The sequence below is a fragment of the Balaenoptera ricei genome, chromosome 1, assembly GCF_028023285.1.
Source record: "Balaenoptera ricei isolate mBalRic1 chromosome 1, mBalRic1.hap2, whole genome shotgun sequence".
NCBI lineage: Eukaryota > Metazoa > Chordata > Mammalia > Artiodactyla > Balaenopteridae > Balaenoptera > Balaenoptera ricei.
Window position 1 is genome coordinate 178,714,548 of NC_082639.1, and position 22,117 is coordinate 178,736,664.

Genomic DNA, 22,117 nt, shown 5'->3' on the forward strand with positions numbered 1-22,117 from the left:
CATATGTTAACCTTCTACTTCTTACTTCCATTTAAGAATACCTGTATCGAGTAACAGCCTCCCACGAAGGAGGTTCAGTACCTAGCGACTGGAGTCGGGGCCGTACAGCAGGAGCAGGTAAATACAATTTATCTTAAAATGTGTATGTGCACACAAGTGCACACGTTGGTGCATGTAAAGAAAAGGAAGGACTCTTACCCGTGAAGCAAGCAGTATGTTTATAATCTTGTGACAGAGCACACCCTGGTTTGCAAAGTCACCCGTCGTTGGTAAAAATGCTTAGCAGATCCTTGCTTTTGATTTTTCAAGTATTTAATAAGGATTTTTTCAGGTTTGATTCTTTCCTCTTCAGATGCAGAAGAAAGTAAGTTCAGGTTGTCTTAAAGATGAAATAGGCCCACATCGACTGTAATTTACCTAAGAATAGGAAATCTTTATCAACTGCTTAGACCCCGAAAAGCTAAAGTCAGGATTACTTTTAGGTAGGGGTGATAGCCCCTTGCATCTCCGGTGGAGAGCACATTTGAAACCTGCACCCTGGTTGGAAGCGGATGTGTCTTTTATCACATCATGGCAGATGTTTGCCGTGGTGCTTACTATTAGGGTCTTAGAATGACTCTCTCAGGATAGAAATTGCTGAGTGGTCTAATTTCTTTTTTTTTTTTTTTTTTTTGAGTTGAATGGGGAAACAAAGAGGAAATGGACTATATTAGAGCTAATCTCAGATAACTGATTTATAAGTGCTTTGTCCTTCTGACAGTGACCACAGAATCTTTTCACATATTACCATCACAGGGAGGCGTTCATTAAAAAAAGTTTTGTGAAATCAGTAGCTTTCTACCATTTTGGAGAAAATATTTGTCAGAAAGACAAATACATTTCCATATGATTGACACTTATGCCTCGTGAAGAAAATTATCCTTAGCAAGTCACGATTTGTCTAAAGATGTGTTTTTTTACCAAGATACCCTCTCATACTTATTATCAATAACAGGTTACTAACACAGGCATCCTTTGAGGAATCTTTTTAATCTAAAAGATAATTAAGTACTGAGATGGGCTACTAATAAGAATTTTCAAAGCTGTCTGCCTACAGATTTTCCAGAAGAGGCCAACTTGACACTTTTCCAGGACGATTTAAATCATCATCTATTTATAGGCAAGACAATGAACGGAATGATCCCTTAAAATCCTTTTCAACTTTAGAGCTTGGAAAAAGCTCTGATGTAAAATATTCATTTGTTACTGGCATGTCCTCTGCCCCTATCTCACACTGCTCTACTTTATTAACAAATATAAATAAAGCCTGCTTTCAGTCTAATTCAACAGCGTAAATAGGTGTCTAGAAAGTCCATCACTTACATAGCTTAATTGTCTCCATTTTGAGGACCACCGAGAAAGTATGCAAATAGAGCTCTGAATTTATAGCAATGATCTGACCACAAAGTCTTATGCCATAAATTCATATTTACAATCTGACCACAACACCAAACAGCTACATGCTCCCAAGGGTTGGAGAATAATTGCGCTATTTAATTATTTTTGAGTCAGTTTTGCTCTGTCCCTTATGAGAAGACCATCTGTTAGACAGGACTCTACTTTGCTCTGTACCACATTTCAGAACTAATAAAATCAAAATCACTCCCATTGTCCCATTACTTGCAACTTGATTGTGTAGCCTGTGTGTTTCCAGAAGTGCCCGTGGTGTTTTACCTGCGCAGACAGTGGTTCTTCACCTCTGTGCTTCCTCATATCCCTTACGTTCACATTGTTTCCCTTAACACTGTCCTATTTTATTGGCCTGAACAGTCAAGGCAGAGAAGGAGGCTATTTGATGGGGGAAAACCAGAGTGATCCTCCATCAACAGGGCTCAGGAGTCCAGGAGCGGTCAGAGCCTGTCTCTCATCCATCATCCTGCCACGAAGTTCCTTGGGCTTTTTCTCAGTGTTCCCAGTGCAGTCAGCTGTGCTGAAGTCGTTACTGATCAGAACCATAGAAATATCTAATAAATAATGAAAGGTTATAGATTTTTTAAATTAGGGGATTTGGCTTATAAGTGAGGCTTTGCAGCAAGTTCCTTTAAATTTGCCTCGTTTGGTGTTGTTATTTTGTGATGCTCCAAAGAAAATGATTTTGTAGAATCTCAAGGGCACCAGCTCCTCTACCCCGCCTAAAGGCAATTAGGAATATATCCTATCTGGTAGAACTTTGCTTTTTTAAAATTAGTTGGAAAAACAATTGAATTTGGCAAACGGGATCAGACCTTCAAGTACAATACAATCACCACATTTGTGATATTTTTTGGCTAATACATCGACAATATAAAAGTGTCAAACCACTGTGTATAATAACAGTCTAATTATCTTGCTTCAAAGGGGTACATCATTATATTGTTTGAACTTGTTATCTGCCTACCATCCACCTCCTTCTTTATGAGTGATGTTTAAAACATGTCGGATACATTAAATGTTTTTGGAAACCCTGGACTAGGCTTGAAAGAACGTGATGTCAATGGAGTTTTGATGGTTTTGATATATCGCTTAAACTGAATGGCTCAAGATGTGCAGTCATATTAAATCCGTGCTGAAAAGTTACAACTCTAATAAATTGTATTTATGCTAATGGTTGAGTCTGATTTACTGCGGCCATTAAAAGTGAAGAATAGGAGCAATAGTCTTCTCAGAACTGCCATTTTCCCTATTTTCTCTTTTATCCTTTCACAGCTCCACAAAGTGTGCCAACTCCCTCAAGAGTCCGCAGCATAAACGGCTATAGCATCGAGGTGACCTGGGATGAACTTGTTGTGGTTAGAGGTGTAATTGAGAAGTACATTTTGAGAGCCTACAGTGAAGATGCTCCCGGTCCGCCCCGCCTGCCCTCTGCCAGCTCTGAGCTTGTTGATACCAGCACCTTCACAGGTAAAGGTGACTCCTCAAGGGATTAGGTCTTATTAATTTTCTTTTTGGTTTGACTTTAAATAAAAACGTCCTTCAAGGCTTTTTCCCCAATGCATTAAAGATTCCTATATATTGCCTGATTCAAAACAACAAGGATCATCTAATGATATGGACACCTCTATCCACCTAGGATGGAAAGGATAATTCTATAATGGTTATGGGCTCTTATGGATAGCTTCATTACAAGGATGATATTCTCACCATCCCCAAAAGATTAGGTCACAGGGCCCTCGTGCCTTTAATCAGATCCTTGTACCTAGGATCTTTATACATCCTAAAAAGATGTATCTTTTAGCAATCCTACGTATACATATGGGACCAGTGACCTATCTCACCATGCAAAAGTTCACTCATTGGGACTAGCCCAAGTTCACAGCACCGCTATTTATTGTAAAATTGTTGATTAAACCTAATTATGTCAAGGTAGAGGAGTACTAGAGCACCAGCAGTTTGACTGGCAAACCAGCGAATCAGTTTCTCACGGTGCGGCACGCACGCCGTGCAGAGCGGCCGGAGTGAAATACACTCAGGCACATCACGCAAGGTGCCGTGCTCGAAGTCCCGCACGTGTCGTAAGACAGCAGTTTTCAGCCTCATGAAATGTTAAGGCCCATTTAAATGGAAAGTCAAATTTAAGCCTTTGACCAAAAAAAAAGTAAAATGCATCAACAAATTTAATAGAAAAAAGTATTTTTCCTCTGTCAAAGACTCATAACTTGACAAATTTGATGGATTTTAAAGTAGCCTTAATTGTCTTTCTAACACATCTATCGGTCAACTCTCTCAAACTTTACTTCATTTTGTTTAGATTCCTTAGAATCTACAGCCCAAATATACAACCAATTAAAAAAACAAAACAAACAAACAAAAAACTGGTATCTTTCACTTCCTTCCTCCCTTATTTTACCCATCCAATAAAAACCCAATCCGATTAAGCCTTTGCCCAGGCTGCGCATTGCAGCTAAGTGGGCTGGAAAACAATGAGCAATTTATCACTAAAAAGTCTCAATCCCCATTTTCAGATGGACACTCAGTAATGACACCAATCCTACCATATGTCTGTAATTTCCTTCTCCCATTCTCCTCATTAAATATTTTATATTTTTCCAAACTATCTAAATGCTAACCTGCCTTCCTTATCGCACTCAGCTGATAGTCTTATATACTAGATCATCTTAGATACCAAAAAACTCCAGAATGTATCATAAAGAATTTCTGTCACTTTCTTACTATCAAATATATGCATTAATTGCATTTTTTTTGACTGATAGGGTTGTTATTAGGGCTTAAGTGAATTAATGAATGCTAAAACATTTTAAAAGGCTTTGGGCATATAATAGGCATTTGCCATCATTATTATTTTTACTTTTTACCTTCCTCACTTTTCCTTCCTATTTTCACAGAGCTTCCCTTATCCTATCAAAAATAAAATCTTCAAAAGTCCTCTGGACCCCAACTCCTCTTGCCTTTTTAGACCTGTTACTGGTGGTCTCTCTTCCTCTCACATATTTTTAACCTCTGTCTCCTGCAGTTGTTCACAAAGTGTGGTCCTTGGATCTGTATCAACAGCCTCACCTGGGACCTTTTTATTAATGCAAATTCTCCAGGCCGCCCACACCTGCTGAATCAGAAGCTGTAGGGTAGAGCTCAGCAATCCCCATTTTAACAAGCCCTCCTCTTGTGATGCTGGTGCATGCCAAAGTTAGAGCCACTGCCCAGCTGGATTCTGCCCAAGGTCATTCAGACTCCATCTGTCAACACCCATTGTTAAACACAAACAAACCCAAAGCAATGACAAAAATCTTCCTTTGATCTAAAGTCCCATCCAGCTATTGTGCCCTCTCTTCTCTTCCCAAACGTGCCTCTACCAAGAAGCATCTGTGGCGCTGTTCCCATTTCTTCACGCGGTCTGCCTTCCACTCACTTGCCTTGCTGAGGACACCAGCAACTTCCGTGTTTAAATATCAAAGAACACTTTACAGTCCTGGTCTCCACAGCTCGATAGCATTCTACACCGTGGCTTTTTTACTGTCTCTTGAAATATTTCTTCCCTTCTCTGACCCTTCTAGTTCTGGGCCCCCTTTTCTCAGTGTCCTTTGCCCACTCCCTCTGAAGCTTAACTCTGCATTTTGGAGAACCACAGGGTTTAGATCCGGGACCTTTTCTCTCTCTCTTTTGCTAATTTTTTCCCCTACAATCTTGCTCCAGGAAAATCATCGACTCACAAGGCATCCAGTATCCTACAAACACTATTGACTCCTAAATGCACGTCCTACCCAGACTTCCAAATGTGTGTATCCAGCAGACATTTGGAAAAATTGACATTTCCAATTGATTTCTCATAATCTCTAAATTTACCATCTCCAAACCTGAAGTCCTGCTCCTCCTGCATTCCCAATATAAATAAATGACCCCTCCAGCCACCCAGTTAATTAAGCTTGAGAATTTTTCTCAACTTTTACATTCTGTTCATACCTCATGTATCCATGTTTATTGATTCCATTTTCTAAACTATGTGCTAAATTGATCCATCTCTCCCCTATCTACTGTCCAAGCCAAACCATTCCAATCTCTTACCTGGACAACTACAGTACTCTTCTTTCTCATGAACAGCCCCCCCCACCCCACCCATGGCTCTAATCCACTGCGCAACCAAACATCGTGGCTCTCTCTTTAGAATTCTTCAGTTGCTTTCCTTTGCCTCTCTCCCAAATTCATTTTGTCTCAGTCTCCTCTTATTTTCTGGATTTCCAACTTTTGCTGTAATAATTAATATGATTTTTTTTAAAGTCTGTATGTAAATCTTTGGAAGAATTCCTGACAGTGACGGTAGGATAAACCCCTTGAAATGGAACAACTAGGTCAAATTCTCTTAAAGCATTAGTCAGTCTTGGACTTTGAGGTCAAGCAGACATTGATGCAAATCTCTGGTGCCTACCCTCCCTGTGACTTTGGGGAAATTATGTATTCTCCTGGATCTTTTTTGAGGGTCTTAACCTATGAAATGTGAGAATAATATTAACCTCATAAGAATATTAAAGATATTAACTGAGATGATATTCCAAGTCTAACAGTTTTCAGCTGTGTGACCTTGGACAAATTAATTAACATCTCTGTGCTTCTGATTCCATATGGATACATTGAGAATGAAATAACTACCCCCCTCATATGATACCTGTGAGGATGAAATGAATCCATGTATATGTAAAGCACACAGGACCGCACATGACACACGGATCAGATCGCACTGTATAAACGTTAGCTATCAGATGTTTTTAAAGCATGTAGCACAGTGCTTAACATATGGTAATTTCTTTTTTTTTTTTTTTTTTAAATGACACTCTCTTAAATCATATTAATTTGTTTTTTATTTATTATTTATTTATTTATGGCTGTGTTGGGTCTTCGTTTCTGTGCGAGGGCTTCCTCTAGTTGCGGCAAGCGGGTGCCACTCTTCATCGCGGTGCACGGGCCTCTCATTATTGCGGCCTCTCTTGTTGCGGAGCACAGGCTCCAGACGCGCAGGCTCAGCAATTGTGGCTCACGGGCCCAGTTGCTCCGCGGCATGTGTGATCCTCCCAGACCAGGGCTCGAACCCGCGTCCCCTGCATTGGCAGGCAGACTCCCAACCACTGCACCACCAGGGAAGCCCCTATGGTAATTTCTTAACAAAGGATAGTTATTTTTATGTTGCCAAATAATTGCCAAAAAGACTGTACAAATTATACTCCCACCAGCAAGCAGAATGCAAGATTTTATTTTTCATTTCATCCTAGTTGACAAGTTTTACAGGTAAAAGAAACTTTGTAAATTTTCCAAATATATCAGAATATTACTTTAGTTTGATCTTACCTCAGATTTAGATTACTAGAGGCATTAAGTATTTTCATTGTTTACTGGTAATTTGTACTTCTTTTATGATATACCTAGCACATTTCATCCTCAATTTCTCTATTGGAGGAGTCACATTTTTCTCATTGATTTAAATATCTCTTTACGTATGAAGAATATTATACTTATGTTTGCCTTATGTGTGGCAACACCCCCGTTTTTCATTTATTTTGATTTACATTTTTATGTGCAGATTTTAAAGAACATTTTCTATAGTTAATATAACATCTTTAAATGTTTTTGTTAGTTTTCTATGGGTAATATGAAAAAAAACCCTATCCTCGCCATTCAGGGTAGACTAGTATTTGTTTATATTAGATATACCATATTGATAATATATATAGGTATAGATATAGATATAGATATATAAATAATGCATATCCTCTGAATTAGTAACTCTAAATTTGAGGTAAGATCAAATCAGAAATGGGGCAGGGAGGCTTCTCAAATTACACCAGCCTTGCCCAGATTCTGAAGGATATCTTTCTGGAGTAGAGTACCCCTGAGATTGAAAACCAGTACAATAAACTATTGGATGTTACTGTAGGATATTTCAAGCATGTGAATGGTGTACAGAGAGAAGAAAATTAGAGCACCACTGACCAACTGTTATTTATTTTTATATACCCAATGTGTAAAAAGCTAAGGAAAAACTCTCAATTATTGCAACTTGGTCAATTTCTTGGATTTGTCAATTATCAGTTTCTTTGGTAACTTGCTTTTTGTTTGTATTTTTCTTTTTCTTATTACTTTTACATTCATCATTTGTATACTAACCTTTAAAGTCACATTGCTTTAAGTGTATCTCAGTAAATAGAATCTAGTTTGATTTAGTTTTACATTCAACTTAAAATTCTCTGTATTTTAGTAGGGGAGTTTAAAACTCACATTCATTTTTATGATTTATACAATCGATTGGTCTTATTTCTGTCATCATATTTCATGCTTTCCAGTTTTGTTTGTTATTGTGTTTCAGTACTTTTTGTTGTTGTTGTTATTCCTTTATTTCTGTTCTTGCCTGTGTCGACTATGAATTCTTTAACTTTTTTCCCCCCAAAGGGTTTTAAAGATGTATCTGTTGCTCACAGTTGTGAAATGAACAGACAAGGAAGTACATAGGAGGGAATCTTAAAGATTGTGGAGAACTCTGGTACTGCCAGGTGGACTTTTATTGTGAAGAATCAGTCTATTGAGGGAGGGGAGTGTGAATTGAAAAGCCCCAAAGCCAGGCTGAGTAAGTATCAAAGTCAGAGATTTCACAGTAAAGAAAAAAGAATACTAGAAAGTGAGGGGGGAGGGGGGAGAAAGTAGAGAGCCAGAAACCTGGATTTGGTGGAGATGTTAGGAGTGTGGGGATTGGTTGGTGGCAGCTGCTTTGCCAGTTAGTTGAGATAACAAGGTACGAAGAGAGAGGACAATAAAGTAGTTCATGAGTAGTTTTGCTATTGATCTTGAAAGTAACCCCCGTTTAGCATTTCTGAGGTGACATTTGTTGAGATTTTTATGTTTATATTTTGGTTGTTAGAGTGGTATTTATTTGAATGAACAATACTGATATTGGATGTATAAGACAATTTAGGTTTGTTGGTTCACATAGGGTCCTTAACCAAGTAAGTGATCATAAAATGTGTTGGTTTCTTTTCATTACATTTTTTTTCTGTTATATAATGAGCTCTTCTTTCTTCACATTTGGGTCTTTCTTTGGCTTGGAAAGTTTGCTATTGTGTATATCATCATTACTTCTGGTAAGAAATAACAGTTTCCAATATTGTATATTTTTCTCAGTTTGTCCTCCTCATTTTAGCAGTCCAGAACACAGCTTGCAGAGTCAAATCAATCTAGTTATGTCACTTATCAACTGTCTGATCTCAGGCAAATTTAAAAACATATCACTGTATTGGAGTTTCCTCATATGTAAACTGGGGGTAAAAACCTTCCTCATGTTATGGAATTGTTGCAAAGATTAAAAAACAATGAATTACCTCCATAGAATATTTTGCTCATAAACAGGCACATAGTAAATGTTCAATGAATTAATTGTTATCTTTATACTATTCAGTCTCTAAATTCTGGGGTTTTGCTTCATAGTTTTTTTCCTTTTTCATTTTCTGATTTTGGCAGTATTGATTCTGCTGTTTGAATCTTCTGAGATGAGTACTCAATTCTTCTACTTCAGTGTTTTTTTTTTTTTAAATTTATTTATTGTCTTTTATTTTTGGCTGTGTTGGATCTTCGTTGCTGCACGTGGGCTTTCTCTAGTTGTGGCGAGCGGGGGCCCCTGTTAGTTGTGGTGTGTGGGCCTCTCACCTCGATGGCTTCTCTTGTTGTGGAGCACAGGCTATAGGCACGCAGGCTTCAGTAGTTGCAGCGTGTGGGCTCAGTAGTTGTGGCTCACGGGGTCTAGAGTGCAGGCTCAGTAGTTGTGGTACAGGGGCTTAGTTGCTCTGTGGCATGTGAGATCTTCCCAGAATAGGGCTCGAACCCACGTCCCCTGCATTGGCAGGCAGATTCTTAACCACTGCGCCACCAGGGAAGCCCCTCTACTTCAATCTGTTGTATGATTTGCATTTATTCCTCATCCAACTCACTTTGATTTCTGCCTACTTCTCAGTATTGTCAGTTTTCATCTCTGTTGTTTGCCATTTACCTTCTGTCTCTTGTTTAATGGATTCCAAGTTCTTTTTGATCTTAATAGCATGAAACTGATGACTTTTAAATGTTACAGTTTTCCTGAATTAAATCCTCCCCAGAGCATGAATAGTCTTCTGGAATTTGAGTGCTATGTTCTCTTCCTTTTGAGTTACAGATGTTTTTCCCATTTGTTAAATGCACCCCCCCCACCCCCGACACACACACACCCACTTCCACAGTTCACTTTCCCTACCCCTAAATTTACCTTCAGAGTGAGTGTTTGCTCAGGAAAATCAAATCATTTTCAAGTCATTTTACTGGGCACCTAGTTGCAGTTAATAAAAACCTTCACTGGGATTAAGAGGGGTTCAGTTCGGATAAATTCGCATTAGCCTCACAGCAATTGGTAAAAGTCAACTTCTTTCTTCCCAGTATCGGGTGGAGGAGGAGTGCTGAGAACCTGTGGGCGTTTTGTACCCAGCTCAGGATCAGGTTTGCCCTGGGATCTCCTTTAAGTAGTCCATTTGTCTTTGCCTGTTGTCCTTACAGGTATTTCAAAACCTGTGGTCATCTCCTTGGTATTCTTATAAGGTAGTAGTTCTCGACCATGGATGCACACTGACCCACCTGGGGAACTTTAAAAAATATTGATGTCCAGGTCTCACCTGCAGAGTCTGACTTTTTGGTTTAGAATATAGCCTGGGTATTGGTATTTTAAAAGTGTCAGCAGGTAACTCGGTTGTACAGCCAGCATTGGGAAACACTGTTCAAACACTGATCACTGTTTGACACCAGTGATCAAGTCTCAATTTTAACCAGAAATTCTTATGACAACTTCCACCTCCCAACTGCAACTTGCAAATATAGGACAAAAAAAAAAAAAAAAAAAAGAAAGAGAAATGCCTATATAAAAATGATGAGCTATTAAAAGTAAGTAATAAAATTAGCAAAGGAAAATCACAGGACAACAAAAAATTAAGTGAAATGATTCTTGGGAAGAAATGGGAAATTATGGGCAGACTTACAAAATGCAGAAAGCAAAAGGAAAAAAAAAAGATGAATATTAACTAAGAGAGCTGGAACAATAGAAGCGTGAATATTTACCATTCATGAATTTGGCTACTGGAGGATTAAATGTGATAAATCCCAGTAGCATGGAGAGTCCAAGGGTTAACAGCCCCACTCAGGTACAAATGGGCCCCTTTGGGCCACAGAGTCTGGATTCTGTGCCCTCCGAAGGGCAGGGTTCAGAGCAGGGAGTTCTTGAAAGTTCATTTTCTCAGCTGGAGCCTCAGGGTAGAAAGCCCTGCAGTTATGACTCCCGTGTATCTTTAGACTAGTTGCAAAGGGCTCCAATTAACTCTGCATAGCTCTTGCTGATTTTCCCTCCAGCACTTTTAACGTCCAAAGCTGCTGCCCAGAGAGACAGCCCTGGCATTTCCCTTCAAACCCAGGGCTGCTCAGAAAGACCCTTCCCAATCTGATTTGAAATTCTGTCAAGAATGAATGGATTCAAGAATTTGCACATATACAATTTTTTTTTAATTTCTTTCCTGAAGATGTTTAAACATGTAGACTTAATTATTGGCATAATTAGTACAGCACCTGGCATAGTGCTAGGAAGGTACTTGGTACACAGAAGATGTTTTCTGTTTTATTGTTGCATTACATTGAGCTAAACTCTAGGAGCTATATTCCTTCTTCAGGTAATAATAATCGTATTTATTATTTACTATAGCTTAGCTGATGAACCAATAGTAATAATCTTTCAGATGACCCACATAAATGTAAATTTATGGGAAAAAAAAAGACATTTTAATTTATAATGCAATTGATAATATAGCTTTTGCTGTGAAAACTGGTTCAGTCCTCATATGCAGTAGACATTCATCTTCTTCTACCTGAAACAAGTGGGTTCCATATTGAAAGTCTCTCATTTTTCTGTCTCTTCCACAGCTAGTAGTAATAATTAGTGAGTCTCAGCTCTACTGGTCATAAGGTGATTCCTGGATTGCTTATAAAACGCAGATTCTTGGGCTCTATGCACAAGAGTCTGTGTATTTGGGCTAGGATTGAGAAATCTGCCTTTACCAAGTGTTCTAGTCGGTTCTCTTACAGAGGTCAGTGGACCACATATTAAAAACCACTGGGGTGAGGGGCATGGCCAGGTGAGAAGGGATCATTTTCACCTGCTGGACTTGAATTTACCCCTGCTTTGTTTGTTCCTGCCCCTTGTTCCAACAGCATTAGCTTTGTGGGCAGAACGGTGGTAGGGCAAGTGAAGAAATAGAGGCAGTGTTAAGTAGGGCCTCTGACCCTTAAGGGTGGTGCTTCTGAAAGCTGCAAGTGAAAAGGAAGTGAGAATTACTTGGGATCTCTGTAAACTGCAGATTCTGATTCAGTAGGTCTGGGACTGTGGTGTGAGATTCTGCATTTCTAACAAGCCCAACCCTCTCAGCCCCCAGGCCACGATGCCCATTAGAAAGGCAGAGAGTTCTCTATTTATATACAAAATGCAAAATGCCCATTAGATCCAGAGAAGAAGGAGACCAGTGCAATTCCACACGTGCAATATAATTGTAATCTCACACATTTAACCACACACCTTGGAAGTGGGGAAGGCATGAAAAAAAAGAGTGAAAAAACTCTTAAAATAATCTTATAGGCAAAGGATGCTATCCAATCCTGAAACTACCAATACCTGTTAGAAGGAAAGAATGTGTGAATAATTTTAGGGTTTCCCAACTATTGACAGAAAAGGGAAACTCTTGTTTGTAGACACCATTGGGGTGTCTACAAAAAGAATGAAGAACTAAGAGCCACAGAGAATCATTGATTAATGAAGAATTAGAGGCATACACAAAATCAAATGCACTGTACTTTATGGGCCGTATAAGGAGTTGTCAAGGGGACTTTAAATCATGAGTAATTTTTGCCTTATGCCCGACTTTGGAACTTAACGCCAACCATTAGTCCATCCATAAGTAAGATTCTACTCTTTATGTGTATGTATATGCACACATATATGTATATACGTATATATTATATTTGTTATATATTATATGTATGTATAATTACTATACTTACCTGAGAAGCCTGCAGAGAGATAACTGTAATAACAACTTCCCTGCCATGTCATTTTTTTTCTATTCAGCTGAGAAGTCTTACTCCACAGTTGTTAAAACTGCCTATGGCTGCTCTTTGTACACCCATTCTATTTTTTTCATTAGACAGTAAACTCCCAGAGGACAAGTATCATGTTTTATATTTATTTTAAGTCTTGTTTAATAACTTGCTCAAGGTAGGTAATCAATACACTTTTCTTGAAGGAATGAAGGAAGGGATAAAGAAACAAATGCAGGGTTTTGGTGCTAACCTTGTAGTTAACGTAATGTTACTATTGTTTTATCATGCTGAGTTGAGTTTTGAACTACTGGTTCTGCAGTTCTATAGTTCTCTAATTTTATGAAATGATATGCAGAACTACCACAACTTAAATATATATTTGGAACTTAACATACATATTCCCAATGGGGAAAAAATGTTGGTAGGATGAATAGAATCTAAAAATTAGTTCCAAAACTTACACCTCATAATGAAGCTCAAGGACTATATGTTTGCAATTTAAAATAATGGAAGCCATGCTGCTGCAAAGCTGATAATGACACAGAACAGAAACTATTCATTTATTAAAAACAAAACCATTATCTACTATGTTCCAGGTTAGTGCTAGATCCTACTGTTACAATCTGCTTTTATTCATGATTTTTAAAATTAATGGTAAAATATACGTAACAAGCAGTACTTTCTCTAAAGTATAATATTATATTAAAAATGAGTGTTTTATGGGGCAAAAACAGTAGAGATAAGTTTTTCATTTTTTATTATTTTTTTCTTGACAGACAGAGAACCCAAAATAACAGTGACTTCAACAAAATTAAGTTTTTCTGTGTCTGATAATAGGTGTTCACAGTTGGTCAATGTAGGGGTGGATGTTCACAGTGCCAGGGATCCACACTCTTCATCGTTTTGCCATGCTATCCTTAGAGACAAGACTTCTGCCTCATGGTCCAAAATGGCTGCTGGAGCATCAGCCATCTAATTTGGCTTCCGTTCAGCAGGAAGGTGGAATGGTTGAACAAGGATGTACACATTCACTTTAATGACATATTTTGGAAGTTATTCCTCTACCTTTGGTTACATTCTATGGTTAGAACTTAGCCACATGGCTATATCCAGCTACATGGTTTGCTAGAAATGTCCTTATTCAAAGTGGCCATTTGCCCAGCTAAAAGGGTCTTTTTATTTTACTGTGGAGGAAGAGAATATACAATGAGAGGGCATTTAGTGGTCTCTGCCACAATAGGCAAACATCAGAGGTAAATTTGAAAAATTCATTTTGATGGTATTAAAAGATGAATTTTGAGGAAGTCTTTGCCATTTTTCACAGTACCCCATAGATTAATATTCCGTATTTGTGGTTTATTACAAACTATTTCTTTAAATGTAAATCTTGAAAGAAATTGGTCTGAAAAAATTAACAGGACAAAAATATGGCCTATGACATAAATAGTAAAAATAGAAATGATGTCATGTTCCTGCTTAGCTAATGTAGAAGAATTTCATCAGGTAATGCACTGTTGATGAGTTAATAGCTTTGTCTAACTCTCCTGAATACATAATGTGCCTGAACTCCTGGTACATTGTGAAAGCTTCAGATGGGACTTTTTACAAGTTACTCGTTTTATTTTATGCAGTAAGAATTCGCAGTGCAGGATTTGGATTTCTTTTTGGTAACATGTTGTATGATGGTTAAAAATGATGGTAATACATCAGTTTTGCTGTAGCGTAGTAATCAACTGGGCATGTTGGCCATGCTATAGTGTTGGATATAAATACTTAAGGGTTACTACTCACATTTGATAAAGAAAGGGAACAGTCACCTCAAGTTTTCTGTTTTCTAACTTTTATGACCATTTTATATTTGTACTGTATCTATATGTGGAACTAATCAAAAACTTTATATATATATATATATATATATATATAAAGTGTTATATATATTATATATAAAGTTTTTGATTAGTTCCAAATATATATACATAGAAAGTGTTATATTCAGTAACACACAGAAGCACATATACACTGATGCAGAGTTTCTTATGAATCAGTTGTTTTCGTAAGGGAATACTATAGGCATATACACTCACTCATTTGGAGGGATAAGCATTTTACTTTCTGTTTGTATGCAGTAGGTTTTAGTAATACCTTTGAACCTACTAACACGTTTTCAGATATATATATATATATATATATTTTTTTTTTTTTTTAATTAATAGCTACTCTATTTATTTATTTATTTATTTATTTTTAGCTGTGTTGGGTCTTCGTTTCGTGCGAGGGCTTTCTCTAGTTGCAGCAAGCGGGGGCCACTCTTCATCGCGGTGCGGGGGCCACTCTTCATTGCGGTGTGCGGGCCTCTCACTATCGTGGCCCCTTCCATGGCGGGGCACAGGCTCCAGACGCGCAGGCTCAGCAGTTGTGGCTCACGGGCCCAGTTGCTCCGCAGCATGTGGGATCTTCCCAGACCAGGGCTCGAACCCATGTCCCCTGCATTAGCAGGCAGATTCTCAACCACTGCGCCACCAGGGAAGCCCTCAGATATATTTAAATCAAGTATTTAGTATAAAAGTGTGCTATTATTTTTAGAAATATATATTCAACACGCCTTCTTTCTTCTTCCAGAACTGTGGCTTAGGTCTAGTAAGTGGATCAGTGATCTTGGAGTCAGAAGATGTAGGTTCTGACCTTGACTCTGCTGTGGACTTGAGTGACCTTTACACTCTGCCCAATGGCAGCCCCCTCTGTACAAGGGCCTCATCCTATTGGAGGCTTTCAGCAGGGGACCTAGGACACTGGTCAATAAGGGATGACTTTCCTTCCTCATTTGTTTTTCTTTTCCTCCTGTCTCCTTGCCTGACTCCTTGCTTAGTCAAGTCTGATATTTTCTGGGAGAGTTCTAATGATGTCAGCGACGGCCCTTTATGCTTTATAAAGAGTTCACATGAGTGGATGGCTTCAAACCAATTGCAGAATTAGAAGGAAAATGACAGAGACTCTGTAGTTCTTACCATGAAGGCATTGATGAAAAATGTGAGGTTAGCTATAAGCCTACTGAGAGAATCTTAACTGGATAATGCTTTGAGGTCAATTAAAATCACTGTTTCAACCATTCTCTAAGACTAGGATTAGACCCTATATTTTATTTTAAAAAATGAAAGAATAAACAATTTTGTTTTTCCTATTTGTAAACATTGAAATCCGTTTAGTCTTTGGCCCAAGGTGTTCCCTAGTACTAGAAATTTTAAATAAGGTCAGAAAATCCATTTGCAGGAAATTATATGCAAAACATTAGTTTTAGTTTCCAAAGGGTTACGTTAGGTTTGGGGTAAGCTCATTTGCTGTTCTACCTTTCGATTAAAATGAAAATTGACTTTCATTTTATAAATCTTAGAGATCCTTATTTTTATTTAAACTATTACCCCAAAGACAACAACAACAAATGCCACTTTCCTAGGCTACTAAGAACCAGAGGAGCAGCATCCTGGGTGCGTTTCCAGATCTCTGTTAGACCGTTGAATTTTCATCCATATTTAACAAATGTCCTTGTTCAGTTTCATGAGGTTACTGGGTCACAATGTGCGTTAGAACTTGATTTTCAGAGGTTCCTTTAAATGGGCAGAAATCATAGCATGTTGGATTGATTTAGTCTCTTTCATCCATCCACTGGGTTAGTTTGTGGCTCAAAACTCATTCTGAGATGTAGGACACTTAAAATTTAGGATTTCTCAGCACTGCAGCAGAATCTTGAGCCAGAAAAGTCCCCTTCTCTTCTGCTCTCCTTCCCCTGGCTGGCTTTCTGTTAAAAGTGGGTTCTTCTACTGTGTCCCTAGGTAGCAGTCTCAGCTCTGCCTGTGTGGGATCCCTTACCAGATGGCCCTCTTAATAAATGCCTTGCTCTTCCCCACCCTCACTTTCTTGATCCAAATGTGAAATGCCAGCAAATAAATAAGAACACTGTACTCTGATGAGTTCTCCTGAGATGGAGGAAAGCCCTGGGGAGGGGAAGCTAGAGACTGCTTTTCTTTTTGCTGGACAGCTCCTAATTACTGGCCAGTAGGTAGAAGACACCGTTGAGACAATAGAGAATTTAAAGGTAAAGAAAGAGAGAGAGAGAACAAATTCTCCATCTTATTCCAAATGCCTTTGCTAACAGGAAAGTACATTTGGATTGTTGGAGTCCGTTTGAAATATTCTGCGTGATCTTTGCATGGGGACCACAGACTTTGGACTCGGGGTAGGTGATGGCTGTGTGCAGATTTCACCACCAGACTCAGAGTACAACAGAAATGAGTGGGTAATGAGAGCAGAGCAGCCAGTTCTTTAATTGAATTAAAAGCTGGGTGACATCAATGCAGACACCTGTCCAATTACAGACAGGCCAAGGTGTTTACCATTGCTGTACAAGGGATTCGAAGATGACAGAAATCTTTCCGCCCACAGATTAACATAATGAAGGAGAACAGATTACAGTGGATGCCGGCCAAACACCTAGGTTGGCAGCTGAGGGTGGGGTGGAGGGGGGGGGGGGAGTGTGGTCAAGGATGTAAATAGACACAGAGTCACTTTTTCTTCTCCAAAACGTGTTGGGCTTTGAAAAGGATGCCATTTTGTCTTGTGTCTCAGGCTCGGTTTCCAGGCCGAGCATTTATACTTGTCTGCATTGAGTCAGAGGAGTTAATCATAAAAATCTCAGTGTCAAGCTGACTCCTCTGTTGTCTTCCTGCTTCTCAGCATACAGTTTTATTAGAGGCACAAAAGCTTGCACAGCTGGTGTCAGCTCCACAATGATTTTCTCTTAGGTAGTCAGGCCACCTCCAATTATTAATATTTCTCTTCCGCTCCTTTGAAACTTGAGGTTAGTGCACAGGAAACCAAGTATTGGAAATAATAATCTATCAGTCAGAAGAAACAATGTCTGTTCCTTTGCTAGCTCCCTGGAAAGGGTAGGACGGGAGTGAGTATCTCTTATAGTGAGGCAGACAGCTGAGTGAGCTAAGAGGATGAAAGGTCTTTCTGTTTTGGGCAAACATCAAGGGTCCACCTTTGGTAAATCATCGTAATAACTGCTGGAAAATAGGACAAGTAAAGAAGCAAAAGGTCATACCCTCTGCATTCAAGGAGCTCCCAAAATCATTGCAAGGGACTTTAAACTGCACGATTCTCGAGGAGAAGGCTCTTCCCCTCTGCTAGGCAGAAATCCTCAGAGCACACAGCTTGGAACCTCACGCACTAGGGCTCTTAAATTTCCTCCTGTGATGTGCTGCCACCCCTTAAATCACGTTCTTGGCGCTGCTCTTTCGGCTTGGGCTTTCTGCACCCGCCGAGGTCCACAGGACTGCAATTCAAAGGGACTATACTTACTTTGCTTCAAACTCCCTTGGTGTGGCCCGTCAGGATTTCTCAATGTTAAGCATTAATGCAAAATGCATTATCGCTTAGCAGTGAGAATTCTGGTCCTGCTGGTGCCAATGATTTTAATCCGGATACCAACACTCCTGTGTTTCATGGGATCCTAACACTTTTAAGACATCAATAATGCTTCCTTTATGCTTATGGAATGTTTTTTCAGCTCACCCTCTTCCATTATCAAAAGAGACTGGCAGGTTTCCTGACATGGTTGGGACCATTTTCTGATTTCACAAAGTTTTGCGGCTGAAAGGGAATTGGAGAGGTCATCTGGCCTGCCTCGAGGTAGGAACAGTCTCAGATTCAAAGGGTAAAAAGACTCCTCTGTGATGTCTGCCCGAGAAAAGGGGCTCATATCCAAACAAGTCTTAAAAGTTTTCACCGTCAGGATATACTTCTTTATTTTAAACACCCTAAGGATCATCAAGGAGACTACCCAATTTTATCTTATTGGGTTTTCTGTGGACACAGAATACAGTGTATAATGCCATATTTTTCTCTCTGGGACTCCTTTATAAATATGTCACTCTGTATGTTTTTCAGTATTCTTTTAACTATAATACTGAAATATACTTTCAATGATTATCCTTTTTTTCTCTTTGCCTTTAATTAAATATAGATCCCCTATCATCTTGGGCTGGCAGCTCTGGATCTTACAAATGCCCTTGTCCACTTGACATGTATGCAAGCATTTTGCTTTATGTATTTAATCTGTGTATTATCGTTATCATTAGGGTCCTTCTGGCTCTAATATTTTCTTAGATTAGAAACCTTGTCAAGATCAGCTGTAGTCTATAGCACCTTTCCCAGAAGCATATAGAAGGAAAGTTGATAAATAATTGTTTGGTAATGATATGCTGTCATAGTAGTACCACTTTTTTTTCTGGAGAGTATGTAATCTAAGTCTGACTCGGACACTTAAAGGAAGACCATTTGGCCAGTCACTCAATGGTCTCTAGGGATATATCCAAGAAAGAAAGGCTACCTTGCCTAGTCTTGGGGAGAATATGTTTATTTTTTGGTAATAGCAGAACTTTTTATAAGCATTAACTTTAATCCATCCTGGTAAACTCTCCATACTGAGAAACAAAAGAGAGAAACTGCATGTCTCAGGCAATAGGATGACTTGGTCGTTATTCTGATTTAGTGAGGACCACTTGGTTGACCAGCCCCTTCTCCTACCCCAACCTCAGTGTAACCTGACAAGAGGAGAGAAAATGCTCAATCATTACACTGCTCTTCCTACTGAAGTCGATGATATAACCTGTATTTAGGGGAAATTATTCCGATGGTTTGACAAACTTTGTCTCTGAGACACAACATTATGAGCAAGATCCCCACTGCAAATAGGAAAGAAAAGCCACCTCAGACTCAGCGAGTACGGTACATTTTTTGAAAATGTGATTTACAAGCCACCCAAAACTTTCTACCTGCAATTCGAAGTTGGCAAGAACCAAAACATCAGCTTTCTTCTCCTCCTTTTCTGTTTTCTATTTTGCAGCTCTCATTTCTCAGTGTTTATTCTTATTGTTTCACCTGCCTGGAGATAGGAAATGTGAGCACTTTGATAAATGGCCTGAAAGGTGATCTGGTTTCTCTCCAGCATCTTTCTTTCAGAATATTGGGATTTTTCTATGAAATGCAATTTGGTAAACTTCTCTACCAAAGCACAAACTGAAGAATGCAAGTTTGCTGAGAGGAATATTGCCTGTTTTTTAAGGTCCTTAAGGTTAAAGGGGAGAAGAAATTAGCAAAGGAATTTCATGATACACCTATACACACAAAGTGCCTCATTTAATGAAGGCAAGAAAGGTTAAATAAAGCACCAAAGACCATTTAGTGAATGTGAATTCAGTATCTGGCTTGGCATGATCCTTCTTAAAGTCTCCACTAATAACCTTCTTGTTAAGTTGGTATAATAGTCACAATTCCAAGATTGCACTTCAGCTATGATTTGGAAAGAAAGAATGTCTCAGGGAAGGTATTTTGCAACATAATGGAACTACTTTTTGTGTTTCCCAATGATAATTATCTGGATGTATGACGCACCTTCATGCTAAAGATTGCAGAGCATCAAACTGTATATAGCCACTGTGCCTTTTGTGACACAGTATATCTGTGCCCCAGCTAAGTCAGGGCCACCTATGAGAGGCAATGACACCTAGGTTTTTAGGTGATGAACAAAGGAAACATTTCATGTCCCAACACATTTTCCTTGCTCATTGTAGGATTAAAAATTTTATTTTCTGGGGGCCGATTCATTACTTGTTGGCATTATACTAATAATTATACTAATTCAGACATGCAATTCATCTTATTTAGACTTGTAATATTGATAGATTTGAACTTGGCAATAGGAAAGACATGACAATTGCCAAAGATTTTCAAAGGATAAAATGGCTGGGATATATCTCACAAGGACATGTTAGTTTTGAACCCGGAATTTAGGGATCATGATGGAGGTATTAAGAAATGGGAAAAATGGTAGTGTGTATATGTTAATCCCAGTCTCCTAATTTATCCCTCCCCCCGCTTCACCTCTCGTAGCCATAAGTTTGTTTTCTACATCTGTGACTCTATTTCTGTTTTGTAAATAAGTTCATTTGTACCATTTTCTAGATTCCACATATAAGTGATACCATGTGATATTACTCTTTCTCTGTCTGAGTGACTTCACTTAATATGATAATCTCTAGGTCCATCCATGATTAACATAGTACACACTACTATGTATAAAATAGATAACTAGTAAGGACCTACTGTATAACAAAGGGAACTCTACTCAGTATTCTGTAATAACCTATATGGGAAAAGAATCTAAAACAGAATGGATATGTGTATATGGATAACTGATTCACTTTGCTGTATACCTGAAACTAACATAACATTGTAAATCAACTCTACTCCAATAAAAATTTAAAAAAAAAGAAATAGGAAGAGGGAAGTTTGCAAAATAATTTCGACTGTTGGGTCTGGATTGGGTCGGGTTGAGAGTGAAATGCTAGCTGAACATCCAGGGGGGATACACGGCCTGCAGGTAGAAATGCAGAACCAGAGCTTGGAGGAGAGATGTGAAGTCTGCAGATATAAATGAGAGATGAGGCTTGATGAACTAATGAAGGCAAATGTTTAGAAGAAGTGAACTAACAAAGGCAAGTGTTCAGAAGAAGAAAGAAGCCTGAGGGCCCGACCTTGTAAAAAAAAAAAAAAGAAATTTAAGGGACTGTGAAGGGAAGATGAGTTGGTCAAGAAAGTAAGGAACCCTCAGTAATATAGGAAGACTCCTTGGGAAAATTCCGTGGCCCAGACGGCAGCTGTACAAGGCAAAATCTAGTAAGTAAAGGAGAATAAGGACTGCGGAAGGGTTACTTGGTCTGGTGTGTAAGGGATCACTAGTGATCTTGACAAGATAAAAATCAATATTTAATAGTACAGTGCAGGCAGAAACTGAGTTGCAATGGTAGCATAGCTTGGGCTACCAAGGCTCTGTGCTAGAATTCTCCCCTTACACGGATCTGCGTTGAGCACGTTATAATCCCAAACTCATTTAATCTGGATAGTAACACTTCGAGGTGAATACTGTAGTATCCCCATCTCATATCCCCATGATACTATATTATCCCTATGAGGCCTCTTCTTCAAGATAGATACGATCATTATCTGTTTACAGAAGAGGAAACTAAGGCACAGAGGTCTGAGCAACTTGCCCAAACCCATACCACAAATCAGTAGTAGAATTGACATCTGGACCCAAGCAATCTGGCGTGAGCATCTTTGCTCTTAACTATGACATCACTGCATGATGAAGATGCATATGTGATGCTGTAAGCTTTCCTTTAAGACTTTTAGTGGAAGGAGAAATAACCTCTTTTTAAAAAGTGAGCTCAGAATGTGGGTCATGATCTGGGAGATTCAAGAGGAAACGACAGTCACAGTGGCAGGAGTGAGGGAAAGCAGAAGGTGACAACGTGAAGGCGTTTTGAAACTCGAGCTGCATTTGGCATGAGATGGTCACACGTGTATGTGTGTTAGTTCATTGGCTTGCTGTCTTCTTTGGCCGCGGGCTAAGATGCTGGTGCCAAGTGCAGCCGAGAGGGTTGGGTAGCCC

At 38.9% G+C, this 22,117-nt stretch overlaps 1 protein-coding gene across 1 annotated transcript in view; it reads left to right on the forward strand.

Moving 5' to 3' along the window:
• The window catches only part of USH2A (usherin), a 775,536-nt gene that overhangs the window by 328,119 nt on the left and 425,300 nt on the right, over positions 1 to 22,117 (forward strand). Inside the window, exons 28-29 of the mRNA XM_059905730.1 lie at positions 37 to 117; positions 2,725 to 2,919. Of these exons, the coding sequence (XP_059761713.1) occupies positions 37 to 117; positions 2,725 to 2,919 (276 nt within the window). The remainder of the gene's footprint in view (positions 1 to 36; positions 118 to 2,724; positions 2,920 to 22,117) is intronic.